The 17018-nt window shown below is 40.2% G+C and overlaps 1 protein-coding gene across 1 annotated transcript; it reads right to left on the bottom strand.

Annotated features, from left to right (window-relative positions):
* Positions 1 to 163: 163 nt before the first annotated feature.
* ecrg4a (ECRG4 augurin precursor a) lies at positions 164 to 16876 on the bottom strand. The gene is made up of 4 exons (XM_036546030.1): positions 16778 to 16876; positions 15704 to 15751; positions 15089 to 15255; positions 164 to 336 (listed from the first exon to the last, which is right to left on the bottom strand). Exons 1-4 carry the CDS (start codon positions 16845 to 16847, stop codon positions 187 to 189), a joined length of 435 nt encoding a protein of 144 aa, XP_036401923.1. The 5' UTR covers positions 16848 to 16876; the 3' UTR covers positions 164 to 186.
* Between the last annotated feature and the right edge of the window lie 142 nt (positions 16877 to 17018).

The following is a 17018-nucleotide window of genomic DNA, read 5'->3' on the forward strand; positions in this document are numbered from 1 at the left end:
TTATTACAAAATGCAATGCGTTGCATACAAAAAAGCATGTAGAAACATGGACAGTTAAAACCACAGCCATGTGTGATGCACCAGGCTTAGCATTTGGGACAGGTTCACAGGCTATAGGTGCGTCCTGTACTGCTGCAGCACGCTAAAGGCAAGGGTGCTGGGGGGGGGGGGGGTGCGACTGCTGCTTTAGTAGTAGTCATAGTTGACGTTGGCGCCGTGCCTGTAGGCGCCGCGGTCACGGGGTCCGATCGGTGAGTTCTCATCGTAATGGTGCTGCCGACCCTGGTCAGTGGCCCGGGAATGGTCCATCCAGTATGACAGGTCCGCTTCCAGTCTCTGCAGACATTACAGAAACAAGAAAACAGTGTGTTAGTCAAGACTCAAACATGCAATCCATCACTGTTTCCAAACTGAAGGCAGTTTTCACCTCAAAATCATCTGTGTACTCTAAAAAATATGCATAAGCTTATATGATTGGCTCCCTATAGTGGTCCATGAATATCAGTAATCTCAGTACAAATGAGTATGATTACCATGGGTGGTATCTGAAATGACCTTAACAATACTGTAAGGCTGTACTCATATGTTTCAGCAAACCTATTAAGCTGTTTCTCTCCGTGTCAGACATCTCTGAAAATCTGTCTGGGCTCCCCTGAACACCGTTTACATAATGAAAATCACCTCAAAAGAAGAATTTCTCTCAGAAAATCACAGAACCATTTAGTTAAAAACTGCATAAAATGGCATAAGGCAAGACTAAGGATCTTTCAAAAGTGTAAAGTCTCACTGCTGTGAATTGTTATACATCATTACCAAGAAATATAGTCGTAGAGGTGTATTTAAATAAAAGTGAAGGAATGAGACCACTTGGAATTTTACGTATAAAAATGCATGCATGACTGGAGTTACAATATACTGAGGTGAATTGTTCAGAGCAACTTTGGGTTTTCACTGCCTGTAGGAGGATTGTTGTATTTGAGTATTTATCTTGGAAGACAGAAGGGGCGACGGGGCCAGTGGGCTTTTCTGCCTCAGGTGGATACTCGTGCAGCACAGTGTGGTAGGTTGGGAAGGTGACTGGCAGTCAGGCGGCAACCGCCGACGTGCCGGACGCACTACAGCAGTCAGTGTCAGTTGCAGGGGCGGACTGTAGTGACATGCGGGCAGGGGGGACAGCAGCTGCTGGCAGACCCCAGGTGTTATGAGGACAGCCTTTTAGGCGATCACGCAGTAAGAACCACCAGGACTGTTTCTTGAGGGAGGCCACAGTAAGGCCTCCTTCAGCAAACCCAGGACCCTGATCACAGCCTTTCGTCCAGGCACTGGTGCCACTGGGGGAATGTGTGTCTGTACTTGTATGTCAGGTTGGGGAATCCAGTGAGTTGGGGAACAATTTGCACAGATTTCCCTCCCACTAAAACTCTTCCTGTCATTTGAAACACCTCTTTGCTCATACCACAATGTCTGAAATTGGAAACCTGTTTCATGCTCTTATTTCTTCCTTTGGGATACTACATTGATTATTTAAAAAAAACTTTTCTGCCTGTCTGGGCCATTTTCACTTTGGTTTTATTTTGCATGTACTTGTTAGATGCTAATTCACATTGCTTACAGTTAGGAGTAGGGAAAACTGTGCACAGTTAGGAGTAGGGGTGTGCAAAAATATCGTTTTTTCGATTAATTGTTTTTTTAATTGAAATTCGTCCGATTCGATATCGATCTGTAAAATTCATGGATCGATCTTTTAGGCTAATATGCATTTTTTTTCCGGTTTTCAAGGTTCATTTCAGAAATGGTTAAACATAGCCAAAGAATTACAGTTTTTTCGATTGCTAACATGCATTGGACAAAACTGAAGTCACATTGTCAAAACTCTTCACACAGTCAGCGAAACAGAAGTCTATGTGGACCAAACTGTGAGTCATTTTTCATTGCTTTCACACAAAATGCATTCAATGACCACATTTTCCAAAATCCATGAACTCTTTTCTCATTCACACTCCACCACCTGCAAAACACTACATATTTGCAGCACATTTTTCAAATGCTAACACACTGTTTTCAAAACTGTTAAAACACATTCAAAACAGAATGATAGCAAATTTCGTGCATTTCTGCAGTAACCATATTGAAATATATAGAAAATGTGGATTTACTGTATTTCAGAGAGTAATGGAGATGGAAGCCAGCCAAACTGCACATACATTCATCTTTGTGGATGAAGCTGGATTCAACCTGCCAAAAACACGCTGCAGGGGAAGAAATGTGATTGGACAGAGAGCAACCGTGGATGTCCCAGGCCAGAGAGGAGCTAACATCACAATGTGTGCAGCACTCTCCAATCATGGTTTGCTGTTACACAAACCACTCATTGGCCCCTACAATACAGAGAGGCTCATTTCTTTCCTGGATGATCTGCATAATCAACTTGTGCCAGCGGAGGAGAGAAGTCGAGGGGCAAGAAACTCCCCTCCCTTCGTTGTTGTGTGGGATAATGTGACATTCCACTCTGCTGCAGTCACAGACTGGTTTGCTGCACATCCCAGGATATCAGGACTGTTCCTGCCTCCATACTCCCCCTTCCTAAACCCCATAGAGTTTTTCTCTGCCTGGAGGTGTAAGGTTTATGACCACCATCCACATGATCAGATGTCCTTGCTGAATGCCATGAATGTGGGGTGTGAAGACACTTCTCCTGAAGACTGCCAGGGTTGGATTAGACATTCCAGGAGATACTTTCCAAGATGCATCGCCAGAGAAGACATAAGATGTGATGTTGATGAGAACTTGTGGCCAAATGCAGGAGAGAGGGAGGATTAGAACCCTCACAGTAATGTACAGTATAAGTAATTACACTATACATGTTTTTTTTGTTTGTTTGTTTTTGTAATTATTGCAGCCCTGGAATTTCAGGAATTTGTTTTTTGTTTCAACTTTTTATTTTTCACAAGTAAATTACTACATGCAAAAATATAGAAAAATAAAGGATATTGAAGCAAATTGCTGCATTTCCGATTCATTCTTGTTACATACACTGTAGTACAGTCTATAAAGTAAAAAGGTGTTATTCTTATTCTATAATGAAATACTGATTTATGTGAAAAAATCATTCAAACTTCAAAGATAAAAGTTCATCATTTATGTAATGCTCCCTGTTGTTAGTGTTTTTTAGGTCGGTGTGTTGTGAGTGACAATCTATGCCTTCTGAGTGATAATTGTTGCCAATGTTATGGTCGAATGAGTTTATTTTGAGACAGGTATGAAGGGTTTTGGTGGTTTGAATGAGTTTTGGAGGTGAGATTAAATGTTTGGCCAAGATGCATGTTGGTAATGCAGACTGTATGAAGAGTTTTGAAAAAGTGGCTTCAGTATTGACCAATGCTTGTTAGCAATTGAAAAAAAAACTGTAAATAGACGGGGTCTGACATAGCCTAACTGTGGGATTAAAGGCAATTACTAGTCTTCGTCCCAACCCCCATTAGATGTCGCTCTCTCGTTTAACTTTTAATGACCTGCGAATGCATAGAGGAAAACCTGTTACATCATTTTTTTTTTACTATGATACGACCACTTAGTGTTCACCATGAGTCACATGGACGTCACAGGAGAGAGACAAAGCGACCGGCTGCAATTCATTTTCAATGAGAGTTTACTTAGCAAACCTATATGGAATAGGCACAAGATTGGATGCTGCTGCTTACGAGTCGAAGCATACACTGTTATACGACAAACTTAATTAAACTTTTAATTGTAAGTATCCAAAGTTCACATTAAAACAATGATAGAAAGTACAGTACATAGGCTACATAAGACATTAGCATAGGCGTTTATTATGACTACCAAGACATATGTATTATACAGTATAATATGTACTGTACCATTATACGCCTGGCAGCGCAATCTCTTTATTTCCATGAGACATGAGATAGACGTGTTGCGTGCGGGAAGCGCTGCCTTCACTATGTCCGCTACATCCCATTCTGCGATCGGGATTTTTAGACTTTATTATAACCTTATGGGACTACGGACGTATATGCCAACGGACGTTGTACGAATGGACGTTAAGCGGCGCGTGACTGTACAAGCCTTTGGCCTTTTCTTTAGTGATTTTCACAATTTCCAGTGACTCTCCATTTGTAAATTTGTGTTCCCTTTAGAGCTTTGTAAACATCTCTCCAAATATGCAAAGCTGCTATATAGTATTTCATATGTCATTCTTATCGAATCGGATTAAATCGAATCGTTAGCTTGTGAATCGGAATCGAATCGGGGCATCTGTGCCAATACCCAGCCCTAGTTAGGAACACCTCTTCGGATCACAACACTCCCATTTCACAACACTGCCGTTCAGAGACCAATTTGGTGCCCTAGGCAAAATTTTAGCTGGTGCCCCGTGCATCGCAGCCAATTCCACCACCACGGTTAATTGTGGTTTCAAACCATTATGGTCAGAACATGACAAACATCTGCCAAACAGCGGAACATTTCACAAATCTGAGGAAGAACATTCAAAACAATTATAATGATAAAATCTTTTTTCAACATCAAAATATGCAGTGCTGTACCCTTGGGCAAGGTACTTAATCCACAATTGCCTCAGTAAATATCCAGCTGTATAAATGGATAACATTGTAAAGAACTGTAACCTATGTAAATCGCTTTGGATAAAAGCGTCTGCTAAATGAATAAATGTAAATGTATATGCATGAGTAAAAGTACGTAAAATCCCTTTTCAGTCCCTTTCCCTCAACAAAATAAATATCTTAATAGAAAAAATAAGTGCAAAAGTGTTTTAAAGGACAATGTCAATTAATAAAACAACAAATAGTCTTAGTACAGTCTTACTACCACAAGGTGCATCTCCAAGATTTTCAATTGATAAAGGTATTAAACAAGGTTGTCCCATCTCTCCTTTACTCTTTATCGCTGCAGCAGAAATGCTTTTCATTCTTGTTAAAAATTCAGATTTTGGAAAATTGACAGTGTTACGCAAACAACTAACAATCAGCCAACTGGCTGATGACACAACCATATTTTTGAAAAATAGTACCCAAATTCAAACAATCCTTGAAACAATAGATTTCTTTTCTAAGGCATCTGGCTTAAAATTAAACCTTAAAAAATGTGAATTACTACCTATTCACAATTCCACTCTACCAACAAATCATAACATCCCCGTTAAGGCAGCTGTTAAATACCTTGGCATACACATCACTAAGGATAAGGACTCCTTAAATAACCTTAACATTTGGAATAATCTGGATAAATGTAAATCTCATCTAAATTCTTGGTCTCAAAGAGACATCCCTATCATAGGTTGAATTTTTCTAACAAAAATGGAGTGCATTTCCCGATTCATCTACCCAGCTTACTCTTTATCACTTCCCAAAAATGCAATAAAACCCATAAACCAGGCTAATTTCAATTATATCTGGAAAAGGAAAACACACTATATAAAGAAAGGCACTATGATCCAAGAATAGATAAACTGGTTAAGATCATGTCTAAAACATGAAAAAAGCTTTTGGTTTCACATTCCCAATGAAATTTTTATGAAACTAGGAGGCATCAGTTTCTTTCTTAGATGCGACTATGACCTAAAAAAGCTCCCTGTCAAATTATCCTTGTTTCATCAACAGGTTTTGCTATATTGAAGAATGATATACAAACATAACTTTAGTCCCCACAATATCCCACTATGGAACTGCAGATATGTGTTACATAAAAATAAATCCATATTTTTACAAAATTGGCTAGAAAAAGGAATATGGTCTGTGATGCACTTATTGGATAATACAGGAAACATTCGACCATTTGAGGACATTTTTTATACTAAAAATAGATTCCTGAAGTCAAGACCTAACTTTTATGTTTTTCATAAAAAACTGTCTTTTTTTCATCCCTGAAATATATGAAGAAAAAGAATGCTGTGAAGCTTTCCAAGTTAGTAGAGGACCTTAACCTTACAGAGAACCTCTAGCACTATTCTCACATTGCCATACTCCCCACGGAGTTTCCTTATTTATGTTTGTGTCTTAAGTTTATTTATATTTATTTCATTTAAATTCACTTATGTACTTTTATTGTTTAGTTTTTTTCCAATCTATTTTATTTTATTATGCTATATAGCGTGTCTGTTCCTTGTTAAATTTGTACTGTTTGTACTATTCTATACTACGCCAATTTGTACTGTAAATTCTGTCTTAAGTTTAAAAAAAAAAAAAAGTTTATACATTCAATCCTGTGCCCGGAAATGGGTAAAAACGGGTAAAACAGCGATGATTGGCCTTGTCTATACTTTTATTTGATTGGTAGCAGAAATACAAAAGCTTACTTTATTGCCGAGCTGTTGGTCTGCCGTGTGCACCCACATCCACGACCCCACCGTAAGTTCAGTTGCTAGCTAGAGGTAATGTTATTTTTATTTTTTAACTTTCTGGTTATTTGGTCATCAAAGAAAAAACGATTTATAACGTACAACTCAAACTGGTCGAAAAGAGAAAACTTTTCTGAATAGGTAAGGCCCACCCAAGGAGACCCGTTCTCCGCCACCTGTGTTTTGTGTCCAGCCAAAATTTCAGTTAAATATGAAGGAAAAACAGTGCTGGAAATCATGCAATAACAAAGAAGCATCAGAGTTTTGTATTAAGCAAACGCAAAATCTAGTCATTTTAACTTTTATGACAAAAAAGGTTCACCAGAGGAAGACAGGATAGCAATAGCGGAGCTTAGTAGTTTATACCATGGAGTGCTTCATGGCCACAGCTACATATCTACGAATTGTGCCAATAAAGTAAGTGCGAAAAAGAGGTGAGAAATGTCAGTGTTAGGTTGCCCAAATTCATTAAGTTAAATAGTTGTTTATAATCTATTATAATACATCTAATCATGTTTTCATTTCTAAAGGGAGTATACCTTTGGACATATGATTAGATTTTATAGTAGATTATAATTACTCAGTATATGTTTACACGTTAAAGTAAAAAATCTATTTAATGTAGACAGAGACAGCAGCAGACAAAGAAGTCCAGAGTGAGTGCAGTTGCGTCAGGCAGTGTGTTTGCGTCAGGACAAATGTAGGTAAGAGAGGCAATAGGGAGTCCTACAACAGTTAACACAGTATATTTGGTCCAAGTGTCCCGGTTTTTCACAAATCAAAGGTGGCAACCCTAGGTAAGAACTACAATACTTTTGTATTTAAACTGAAAACTGGAATTTATTAGAAATACATTGTTTTCACAACATAATGTTAACCAAAACATTAGTTTGGCTTCTTGTCACGTTAGAATTACAGCTAGACATTAACTAGTTAGCTGTCTAGCTAACATTGCTAGCTAACTTATCCCCCAGTTACCATAATGGTGGATATCTAAATATATTGTTTATTGTAGTTAATTAAATATTCAGTAACAAAGCTGTGTCTGGCTGAGATGTCCTTCTGAATGGTTGATGCAGTGTTTTAGAGCTCGAGGGAAATCTGATGCTTGTTTAAGTTTAGCTATGTTATATTCAAATATTGGCTAGCTAGCTAACATTTTTAGGCGGGAGTCATTCTCATCTGAGCGAATTATTGGGAGCCTGCTAACAACCTTGCAGGCTAATGACTCTTAGATGTGTGAAATTAATACTTTCGCGTACTTCCATAGTTATACTTACTAGAATAGATATCGTTCAAATACTGGCTGGCTGGCTAGCTCGCTACCTTAACCTCAAGTGGCTTGCTAGATATTACAAAACATGTTGTAATACTCTCACAGAGTTTGCGGGACTTTTTATTGTTAGAAGGTATACCTGTGGCACATTTAGCTTTTGAATGTGCTGAGATAATCAAAGCAGACACTGTTAATTCAAATATTCATTTCTGCCATTCTGACCTATCAAAGCAGTAAGATTCTTAATGGAAACTGATCAGAAATGACAAGAGCGTTAGTGCATAGCAATGAGATAGAGTCATAGATTTATGACCATCTGGGCGTTGTGTTACGCTTATTGCTGCCGCTTAGTTATTTTCAGTGTGATTTCTGCCTTAGTGCGGTATCACTGTGAATGTATCATCTAGATCATGTTGATGTGAGGCACCAAAATCCTAAGGCTAACCTAACACATCTGATTTAACTGTGAAGAAGGTACTAAAAATGAGTGAACCTAACTGAAATTTGGCAAATGTTTGATTCATTTATTTTCTCTTTTCAAAGGGCCGTTGGGAGATTAAGGACAGAGGAGTGAGGAGCTGCACTGCACTTTTCTTAATAAAATAAAGCATGAACTATACTATTGGTCTCTCTTCATTGAAACAATACATTTTACATTTTAGCCTACTTTTAAATGTAGATTAAATGTACAATTGTATTTTTATGGGTTTACTGTAAAATAAGGTAAGCCAAACAGACAAATATGGTAGCCCATATATATATCTGTTGTGGCCCATAAGAACACTAGATAAGACCTAGCTGAGTCCCATCATCAACCCATGTAGGCAGACTCCTGTAGGCCCCAAATGGGAGAAACCTGGGTTACCCATATGGACCATATATGGGGTCCATCATCAACCCATCTGGGCTAACCCATGTGGGGCCTCCATGGAAACTGCAGACAAAATTGGCTGGGCCTCACATATCAGCCCAGGTACAACCCATTTGGGCCCCACATGGGTGTGCTGGCTGGGATATTAATAGGCCTGCCTTTAAGAAAATACGAACATACAATTCTACGATGAATATAGCAAAGATGATGTAAATATAACATATAAATAAATATAATATATATTTATAATATTTATTAGCATATACATTTTTTAGAAAATTGATACATCTCCTGTCAATACATTTGTAGCCCACTTCCTCAAAACTACGTTAGCAACGCCCACAAGCTGGCTGCAGCAAGTGACAACGAAACAGCTGCTAGCTGCAGCTAGCAAGTTGGCGACGTACAGCGATAAAGTCGCTGCCGATGTGAGCGCAGGGTTACAGCATTTGTGCTGTTGTGACACGAAATGCAGAATGCGCTATACTATCATCATTTCGTGCCATAAGGGCCGGCCCGACGCATAAGCGAACTAAGCGGCTGCCTAGGGGCCCCGTGGCCACTAGGGGGCCCCCAAGAGAGCTTTAAATGTTTTTTTTTTGTGATGTATTAAGGGTTGTCAAAATAACGCGTTAATTTCGATAAATTAATTATAGAAAAATAATGCGTCCAAAAAATTAACGCGGATTAATCGCACTTTCTGATGCCCCTTGACCCCATACATCATTGTGCATTTAAGCAATATCACACGAGAGGAAGTGCTGATAACAGCACGACCTCGAGTGTGATATTGCTTTTATACAAGAGTGTTTATCAAGTAAGAATAATTTGAGACAACAAATTATGTTTTTTGTCGTTTATTGGGCTCCTCCGACAAAAACAATTCCTTCAGGATTACATTTACACTTGTTGTCAAGCAACACATAAAGAGTAAACATGCTGTGGTTGGGCCAACGTTGGCTCATGGTCATTATGGTTGGCGACCGTCACCGTCTGCTGCCAACGTTGGCACTCTGTTGGGATGCCACTTTAGCCCAACGGTCGCTTAATCATCATTGGTACAATGCTGGACCACCACTCTACCCCTACCGTCGCATAACCGTCATAAACCAACGTTGGCACTCCGTTGGCATTGTGACTTTAACCCAACCATCGCATTTTCGCAGTTGATGTTCTAAAGTGGCCAACGTTAAGTCGGGATGATCGCGAGGACATTTTAGAAGTTCAACTGAAACTGTGCGAGACAGCTCTCAGTCTCACTCTGAAGAGGGCAGTAAAGCCGCATCTGGGTAAGTAGGCTACCTTATAACAATTGCCTTATATTTCGTTAAATAAACGTATCATGTCTAATTATGTAGCCTACAGTTTGATTTGGAATGGTTACTTTAATATATGATATTTATATATTTATTTGTTGTATATTGCTGTGCTTTTTAATTTGTTTTTAAATTGTTTCTTGTTGCTGCCTTTACCCTGACGCTCATTGCGCTGTTTGAAGTTGCTGAAGTTTGCTGTTTGAAGGTGTATCATATTAGTTGCCCTATACGCTGTAGTTGTACAAATACAGTCAAACAGACCTTGCTCTCAGCTGAGAACTGTCTCATTGTGGAACTGTACACATCCTGTCCCCGTACTGTCGCTATACTTACTGTATGCACTTTTGTAAGTCGCTTTGGATAAAAGCATCTGCTAAATAAATAAATGTAAATGTAGTTTTAGCCAATTTTAGTGAGATGGATTTACATAACGTTACCTGGTTCTGAGGTAAATTAGCTAGCCTAGGTAGCTACGTATAGGCTATGATATTTAGCTCTTTTAGCTAATCCCACACTGCTTGGTTAGCTAAGGCTACGTTTTTTATTTCATACAAACGGTGACGTGGTTAACGTTATAAGGGTGTCACAGATATTCAAAGAAAATATTCCATCTGGCCTCATTAATTTTTATGACAGTGGCTGTAGTATCTAGATAGCCCACACCATAGCGCTATCAATAAGATAGGGTGCGCTAGCTGCCTACTGCTTCACCAAACAGCCACCACTAGCTGTCAAAGTTTGCTTAAGGTAAACCTATTTTCATATGGTTAAATGGCAAAACATAGCTCAGTTAAGTGAATAGGTGCCGTTTTGGCTACAGTTCGGCACGTCGCGAAAACACAGTAACTAGCTACACTGTTAAAATAGCGTTTAGAAACCCTTAAACGGGGTTCCGGGGTTAACTGACACGAAACATTATTGAGTCATCATTTTGTTGTTGTCTTTAAGGAGGCACGGTGGCAAACGCAAATGTGCTGAACGGCAAATTTCGTTTTAACCCTTTCGCATGTAACTTATTTGTTATGGTATGTAGCGCCCGTGTTACCTTATATGGTTCGTTATGTTTTCATTTGCGTTATTAAGTTTCTTATAGATTTGAGTTAGCGTTTGCTATATTTTTATAGTTAGCCTAAATCGCTGTTTCCTCAAAGATAAAATTAGCTAGAATTTCTCCAATCTAGTGTTCTAATCGCACCAGTTTTAGCATATGCGCTAAACGGCTAATCACACCGGTGTGATAGTACGCGCGAAAGGGTTAAAACGAAATTTGCCATTCAGCAAATCAGCGTTTGCCACACCTTTCAGTAATTCAGCCAGGTAAATATCCGCGCTGGAATTACGCAAGGGAGTTGCGGTCAAACTTGATAATATGATTAATTAGCGTTAAAACATTAACGCATTAAAGTTTCGCGATTAATCGCGAACGAGCGTTTAACGCGTTAACGTTGACAGCCCTAATATATATCCACCATATATTACTGTTGGTCTATGTTGCCTAACTAATTTTAGTTTAGTTTTTTTTTTTTTTTTTTTGGAATCTAAAATATGACACATTGACAATCATTACAATGTCAAGGATAAAATGAGAAACTTATGGACTTATTTACATCATTGTTCTTGCTGAAACATTTGATTTTTTATTTCCTCAATTTTTGATTGTTATGGTAGGGATGCACGATGATATCGGCACGACATAAAAACTAAAGAAGTTAATTATCACCATCGGCAGATGTGCCTGGCCGATAAGGTGACGCGAAATGTTTATTATGAGCGCCAGCAACAAGCTTCAACATGTCAGCTGTATGGAAGTAGCCTATTTCAAACCATCTGAAACAGATAACAAAATTGCTATTTGCAATGCTTGTAAAGCACCAGTGATGCAAGGAGTGGTAAAATAAGTTTATCACTCTGGGAGGACACTAGCTGTGTGCCGCTAAGCTTTTCTCTGCTTCTGGAGGGGCGTGAGACCATTGTTTACACTTTTTTTCCAATTGCTAACACCCTATAACCGGTTCCTTCAGCAAGAAAACCTATAGCCTTGCCTCATTTCTCAAAAGATACACACTTTTCTCACAACTGTAAACACTATTCACATGTTTTCACACAAGCTTCTATGTGTAAAACCCTTTTTGCAAAACTCTATGCAAATGTGGCCAAATGAATCATTCACTGCACTATATGTTCATTCAGCAAACACATGCAACCAATACAATACACTCAAGTCAATATCATCCGAACTCAAAGAGGACACTTTTCCCCAGGTGTAAACACAAAGCCACTAAATTAGTGACACACAAATCAGAATCACAGGATCCCTATAAATAGGGCCATTTGTTTGGATGTGCTCTGGAACAATGGATCCTAACCATGCAGAGGTCGAAAGACATCAGAGAGGTGGTGAGGGTCAAGCACGCAGAGGAAGAGGACGAGGACAAGGAAGACCAATTCGACAACAAAGACAGTTTGATTCTGATGCAATTCGTGCATCTGTTATTCATAGTGTTCTAATACATGGGATGACCATGAGGGAAGGTGGACAGAGGGTGCATGCAAACGTGAGTCGCTTCACTGTTGCATCTGTTGTCCGCACTTTCAGGCGATTACAGTAAACAGGTACTTTACATTGGTGTTACAGTAATGCATGTATACACGTATGGTAATGTTGTAGTGCATGTACAGACTGTAACTATACTTGGACTTCTTTCAACTTGATGCGATGCCTCAGCCCCATGAATACATCTTTGATGATGAGGCAGGGTTTAACCTCACAACAAGGCACAGAAGGGGACGGAACATCACTGGTCACCGTGCCATTGTGGAGGTTCCTGGCCAGAGAGGAGGCAGCGTGACTCTATGTGCTATCAGTAATCAAGGGGTCCTCCACCACCATGCCACTTTAGGTCCATATAACACAGCACGTCTGCTTGAATTCCTAGGTCAACTTTACCAATGACTTCAACAGGAAGGGGAACCAGGGCAATGAGAGCAGTCTCAGTATGTTATCATCTGGGATAACATTAGTTTCCATCAGGCTGCTCTGGTTCGCGCCTGGTTCAATGACCACCCCACATTCACAAATCTTTTTTTACCTGCATATTCGCCGTTCCTCAATGCAATAGAGGAATTTTTCTCAGCATGGCGGTGGAAGGTTTATGACAGAGAAAACCTCTTGATTTCCATGGAGGAGGCCAGCCATCCAAGGCGGTATTAGACATACCAGGGCATACTTCCCGCCTTGCCTGGCCAGGGAAAACATCCTTTGTGATGTTGATGAAATTTTGTGGCCGGATCCCGACCAGAGAGGAGATGATGATGCAGAGTAGTTGTAATTAGATTTACAATATGAAATTACATTTGTTTGTCTTATGTATGTATAAATATTTTTTGTAAGTTTTTCAATTTTTTCTTTTTTTTCCAAAATTATACTCTACCTACCCTATGTACCACTGTTGCTTCCATATGGTTTTCTGGAAATAAAGGAAAAATTTCTGCTTTTTTCATACAGTGTGACATTGCAAAGATGTTGTATAGTATTGTTTTGAATGTCTCTTGATGGTGTCTTCCTGTTCGGGTAATCTGTATGTCAGTAAAGTGATGTTACAAAGTTCAAAATAATGCATATTCTCGAAATACTGATTTCAGAAGAAAAATCACATTTTGGTAAGAGTGTTTTGAATTAATCCCTCTAGCGTCAAAGAGGCAGTCGTATAGCATGTGCTTTTGATTGCTTGTGTGTGTTGTCTGAGGGCAAAGTTTGATTTCGACCAGAAAGTTAGCTGGTTGTACAGATGAGAATGACGTTTTGAGAATGTGTGTGTAGTTTTGAGAAAATGGTTACTGGTTTCAGAAAATGTGTCTTAGCAAATGGGAAAAAATGTAATAACTGTAATAATATAAAAGTATGTGCTCTCTTCAATGTTTCGTGGACACAATGCTAACGTGTTTGTGCTTTTTGTGGACAAAACGTGTAACGGTGTTACATGGTTTCATAATGAATTTATGCGTTTCGTAGCACAGAAGGCATTCTGTCCACGAAAAAGGTCTGTTACATTTGGCACCCCATATCGAGCTGGTCATGGGCACTGCTTTTTCTTCAGCATCGCTCATTTTGCTTATTCCGCTCCAACTACAAGCCTGTCAGCCGCTGTGTCTGTAAACAATACCACGTGCTGGCTTGAATTTATACCTCTCACGTGCAACCTAACATGTGCAATGCATACCTCTATTCCTGCGACATGATTGGCAGTTTGCGATTCATTTCTGTGCAGGCTATCTAAGCATGGAAATTAATTATATTGAACATTTATCAAACATTTTTTTATATTTCTATCGAGTAAAATTATATCGCGATAATTATGGTTATCGTTTATCGCCCAGCCCTACTTTCAACTATTAATTACAAAAGGGAATGGAAAAGGAAAAGCATTTTAATTGACTATCACTAACGTTGGCTAACTAGACTAAGATGTCAATAAAAATGTATGCCTGGTTTCTTGAGGCAGACAGTGGATGGTTTGTGCGCACACTTAAAAGAAAAAGTGTATTCCTCAAAATTATGCTGTAGATTATTCCCCAGACACCTGAATAGTCTTTCCAACTTTCCCTAATGAATTTAAGGTGGGAGTAACTGACGTTAACTCTAGCTATTTATTAAATTAGTAAATGTTACTATCGTCCAAAGTAAGCTAGTAACACTCTGCTCCAACGAAAACTACTATGCAATAGATATTCTAAACTATTCATTCATCACATTATCTCTGTCTGCTTCCCGTTTTTCCTCCTCTTTTCTTCTTTTTCTTCCCTGGGCACCAGAGGGCTTTGGTCTCTTTTATATATTTGAATTAGGCTACTGATGTCAATCATATCAAGTTTCACAGTCAGTGTCACTCGCTAGTTCAGATAACTCGCCCACCCCCCACAATCAGGTGAGTCTAACTAAGAGTGTGGGGGGTCGCCAGGGTGATGCTGTGGGAAAATAGCTATGTAGTTATGTTGTTGTGGACTTTTTTGGTAATATTTTGCAATAATAGTATTAAAAAATTAGTAACAAATACTAAAAGTTAAAAATTTTGAATTTTTTTTCTTCCCTCATTTGGGGCGCCCCTATGGATGGACGGCGCCCCTAGCATTCGCCTATACCACCGATGCCACGAGCCGGCTCTGCTGCCATTTAACCAGAGCATATCAAGTGATACTCCTTGAGCAGGGCCAGAGTTTGAGCCCACCGCTGTGGTCTCTGCGTCACTCACCGTCTCATCAAAGCCCATGTACATGAACTGCATGATCCACTGCTGCACGTCCGGTCGGCTCCGGTCCCAGATGTTCCTCCTGGACCTTTTCAGAGACGTCAGGAACTCTTTGGCCTTGGAGGGCATCACCACCATGTCTGCTGGCATGGCTCTGTTCTCGCCTGGTGCTGGGGGAGGTGGAGAGGGACACAAGTTCAGAACGGGAACAAACCCCAACAGGTCGGTCCGTTCGTCCATCCGTGACCCTGATGCCATAGGCAATGTTGGCCTCCCCACAGATGCCACCCCTCTGATGGTGACGTTAGGCAATTGTGACACCTCCCCAAGGCCGTTATCAGTGGCACCTTATAAATATTACTAGCACCTCTGATAGTGATTCTTAAGGCCATGACTTTCAGTCACAACACCATCTGAGACCTGAATCAGCAGGGGTCTGCTTAATTATAGACACATTAGAGGAGAGGATCACCTGAGGGATATCAACATTAAAGTATTTTGAGGAGTGATGGAGAGGCATAGCCAATATTGGATCTGTTAGGAATATTTCTTCAGTGGTTTGTGTCTACATAGTCAGGAGGAGTGCCAAACAATTTTTTTGTATTTGTCCAACTTTACCGTCTCTTTTTTTCAGGAGCCTGTGAAGTTTGCTCTCACTGGAAACATCTGCAAAGGACAAAGGAAACATTTAGGAAGCATTCCAAATCTCTTTTTTCAGAATGAAACAATACCGCTAAAAAGCTCTGTTTAGTTAAAACTGCTGAAACTCAGCTGAGTCAGCTTCCAGAAGTGGCTTTATCATGATTTAGTGAAAGGGCATTCCAGCACAGTTTGAATATCTTTGTGTGAATTTGGTCTCACTTGTTAGACGTTGCTCATGAACGCTCTGTTAGGCAGGCACAAAATGGTCGTTTTGGTGGTTGCAAAAATCGCTCACAGATGTTAAAGCTTGCCTGAGCCTCAAAAAGAACATGCTGACACATGAAACCCCTTGCTGTTCAAACAAAGAGAGATTCTTTCTTTTAGCGATGGGCTGGAAAATTTGGCTCACTTTTGCTGCAGCATTATCACTTTTCCAAATGCGATTCCAAACAATAGCTCTTTTTACTTCTGAATGTTAACACTGCGTCACTCCTGCAGTATTTCTCCTCTAACAGAAACCCAGAGGCTACTAGAAAATCAAAGCAAATAGTCTGCAAAAGAACTGTGTGCTTGAACCGATGTAGAGAGGGCATTCCACAGAGTTTTACAGAGAGCTGTGAAAGCTATCACCGAGCTCACTGCCGATTTCACTGCCCCATACTCCTCTAATTCAAATATCCGCTTCACTCATCCTCCAACGTTCCCCTTCCACTCCTCCCCAGCACTACCGTTTACTTTCCCATGAGAGGGCTGGAGGTGGACAGAGGCAGCCCTGTCAGCTCAGACAGAGATGCGTGTCCAGACCCTGGAAGTGCAGAAAGGTTGGGGCACCTCTCTGTCACATTCGGAATACACGCAGACCACCAGAGCAGCTTTCTCATTGCCCTGACCCTGACTCCTTCTTTTTTTCCACCAGTGTGCCTGCACTAGAGAGTCAGCTCTCTCTCTTTCCAAGATCCAGACCTTTTCTCTGTACCTCTTTGGTGCCACACTTTCCGTACTCAATTAAAATGGGTGCATGGAGCAAAATGTGAGAGCAAGCACAGTTACCTGAAAGGGAAAGGAGTGTGAGCAGCAGCACGAAGATGGGCAGATGCAGGCAGAGTGTGCGGAAAGTCATGGCTCTCTCCCTCCTCCGTCCGGACTCGTCCGCCGCGGTCTGGGAAATAAAGGGAGACGGAGAGCCCAGAGGAGCAGGAGCATGCAAACATTCCTACAGGAAATGCGTTGGTGCTGGTGGAATGTTGTAAACGTAAAGCCAACCAGCAGACTTCATGCGTCCACTCACGCG

The sequence above is a fragment of the Megalops cyprinoides genome, chromosome 14 (genome assembly GCF_013368585.1).
Source record: "Megalops cyprinoides isolate fMegCyp1 chromosome 14, fMegCyp1.pri, whole genome shotgun sequence".
Classification (NCBI taxonomy): Eukaryota; Metazoa; Chordata; class Actinopteri; order Elopiformes; family Megalopidae; genus Megalops; species Megalops cyprinoides.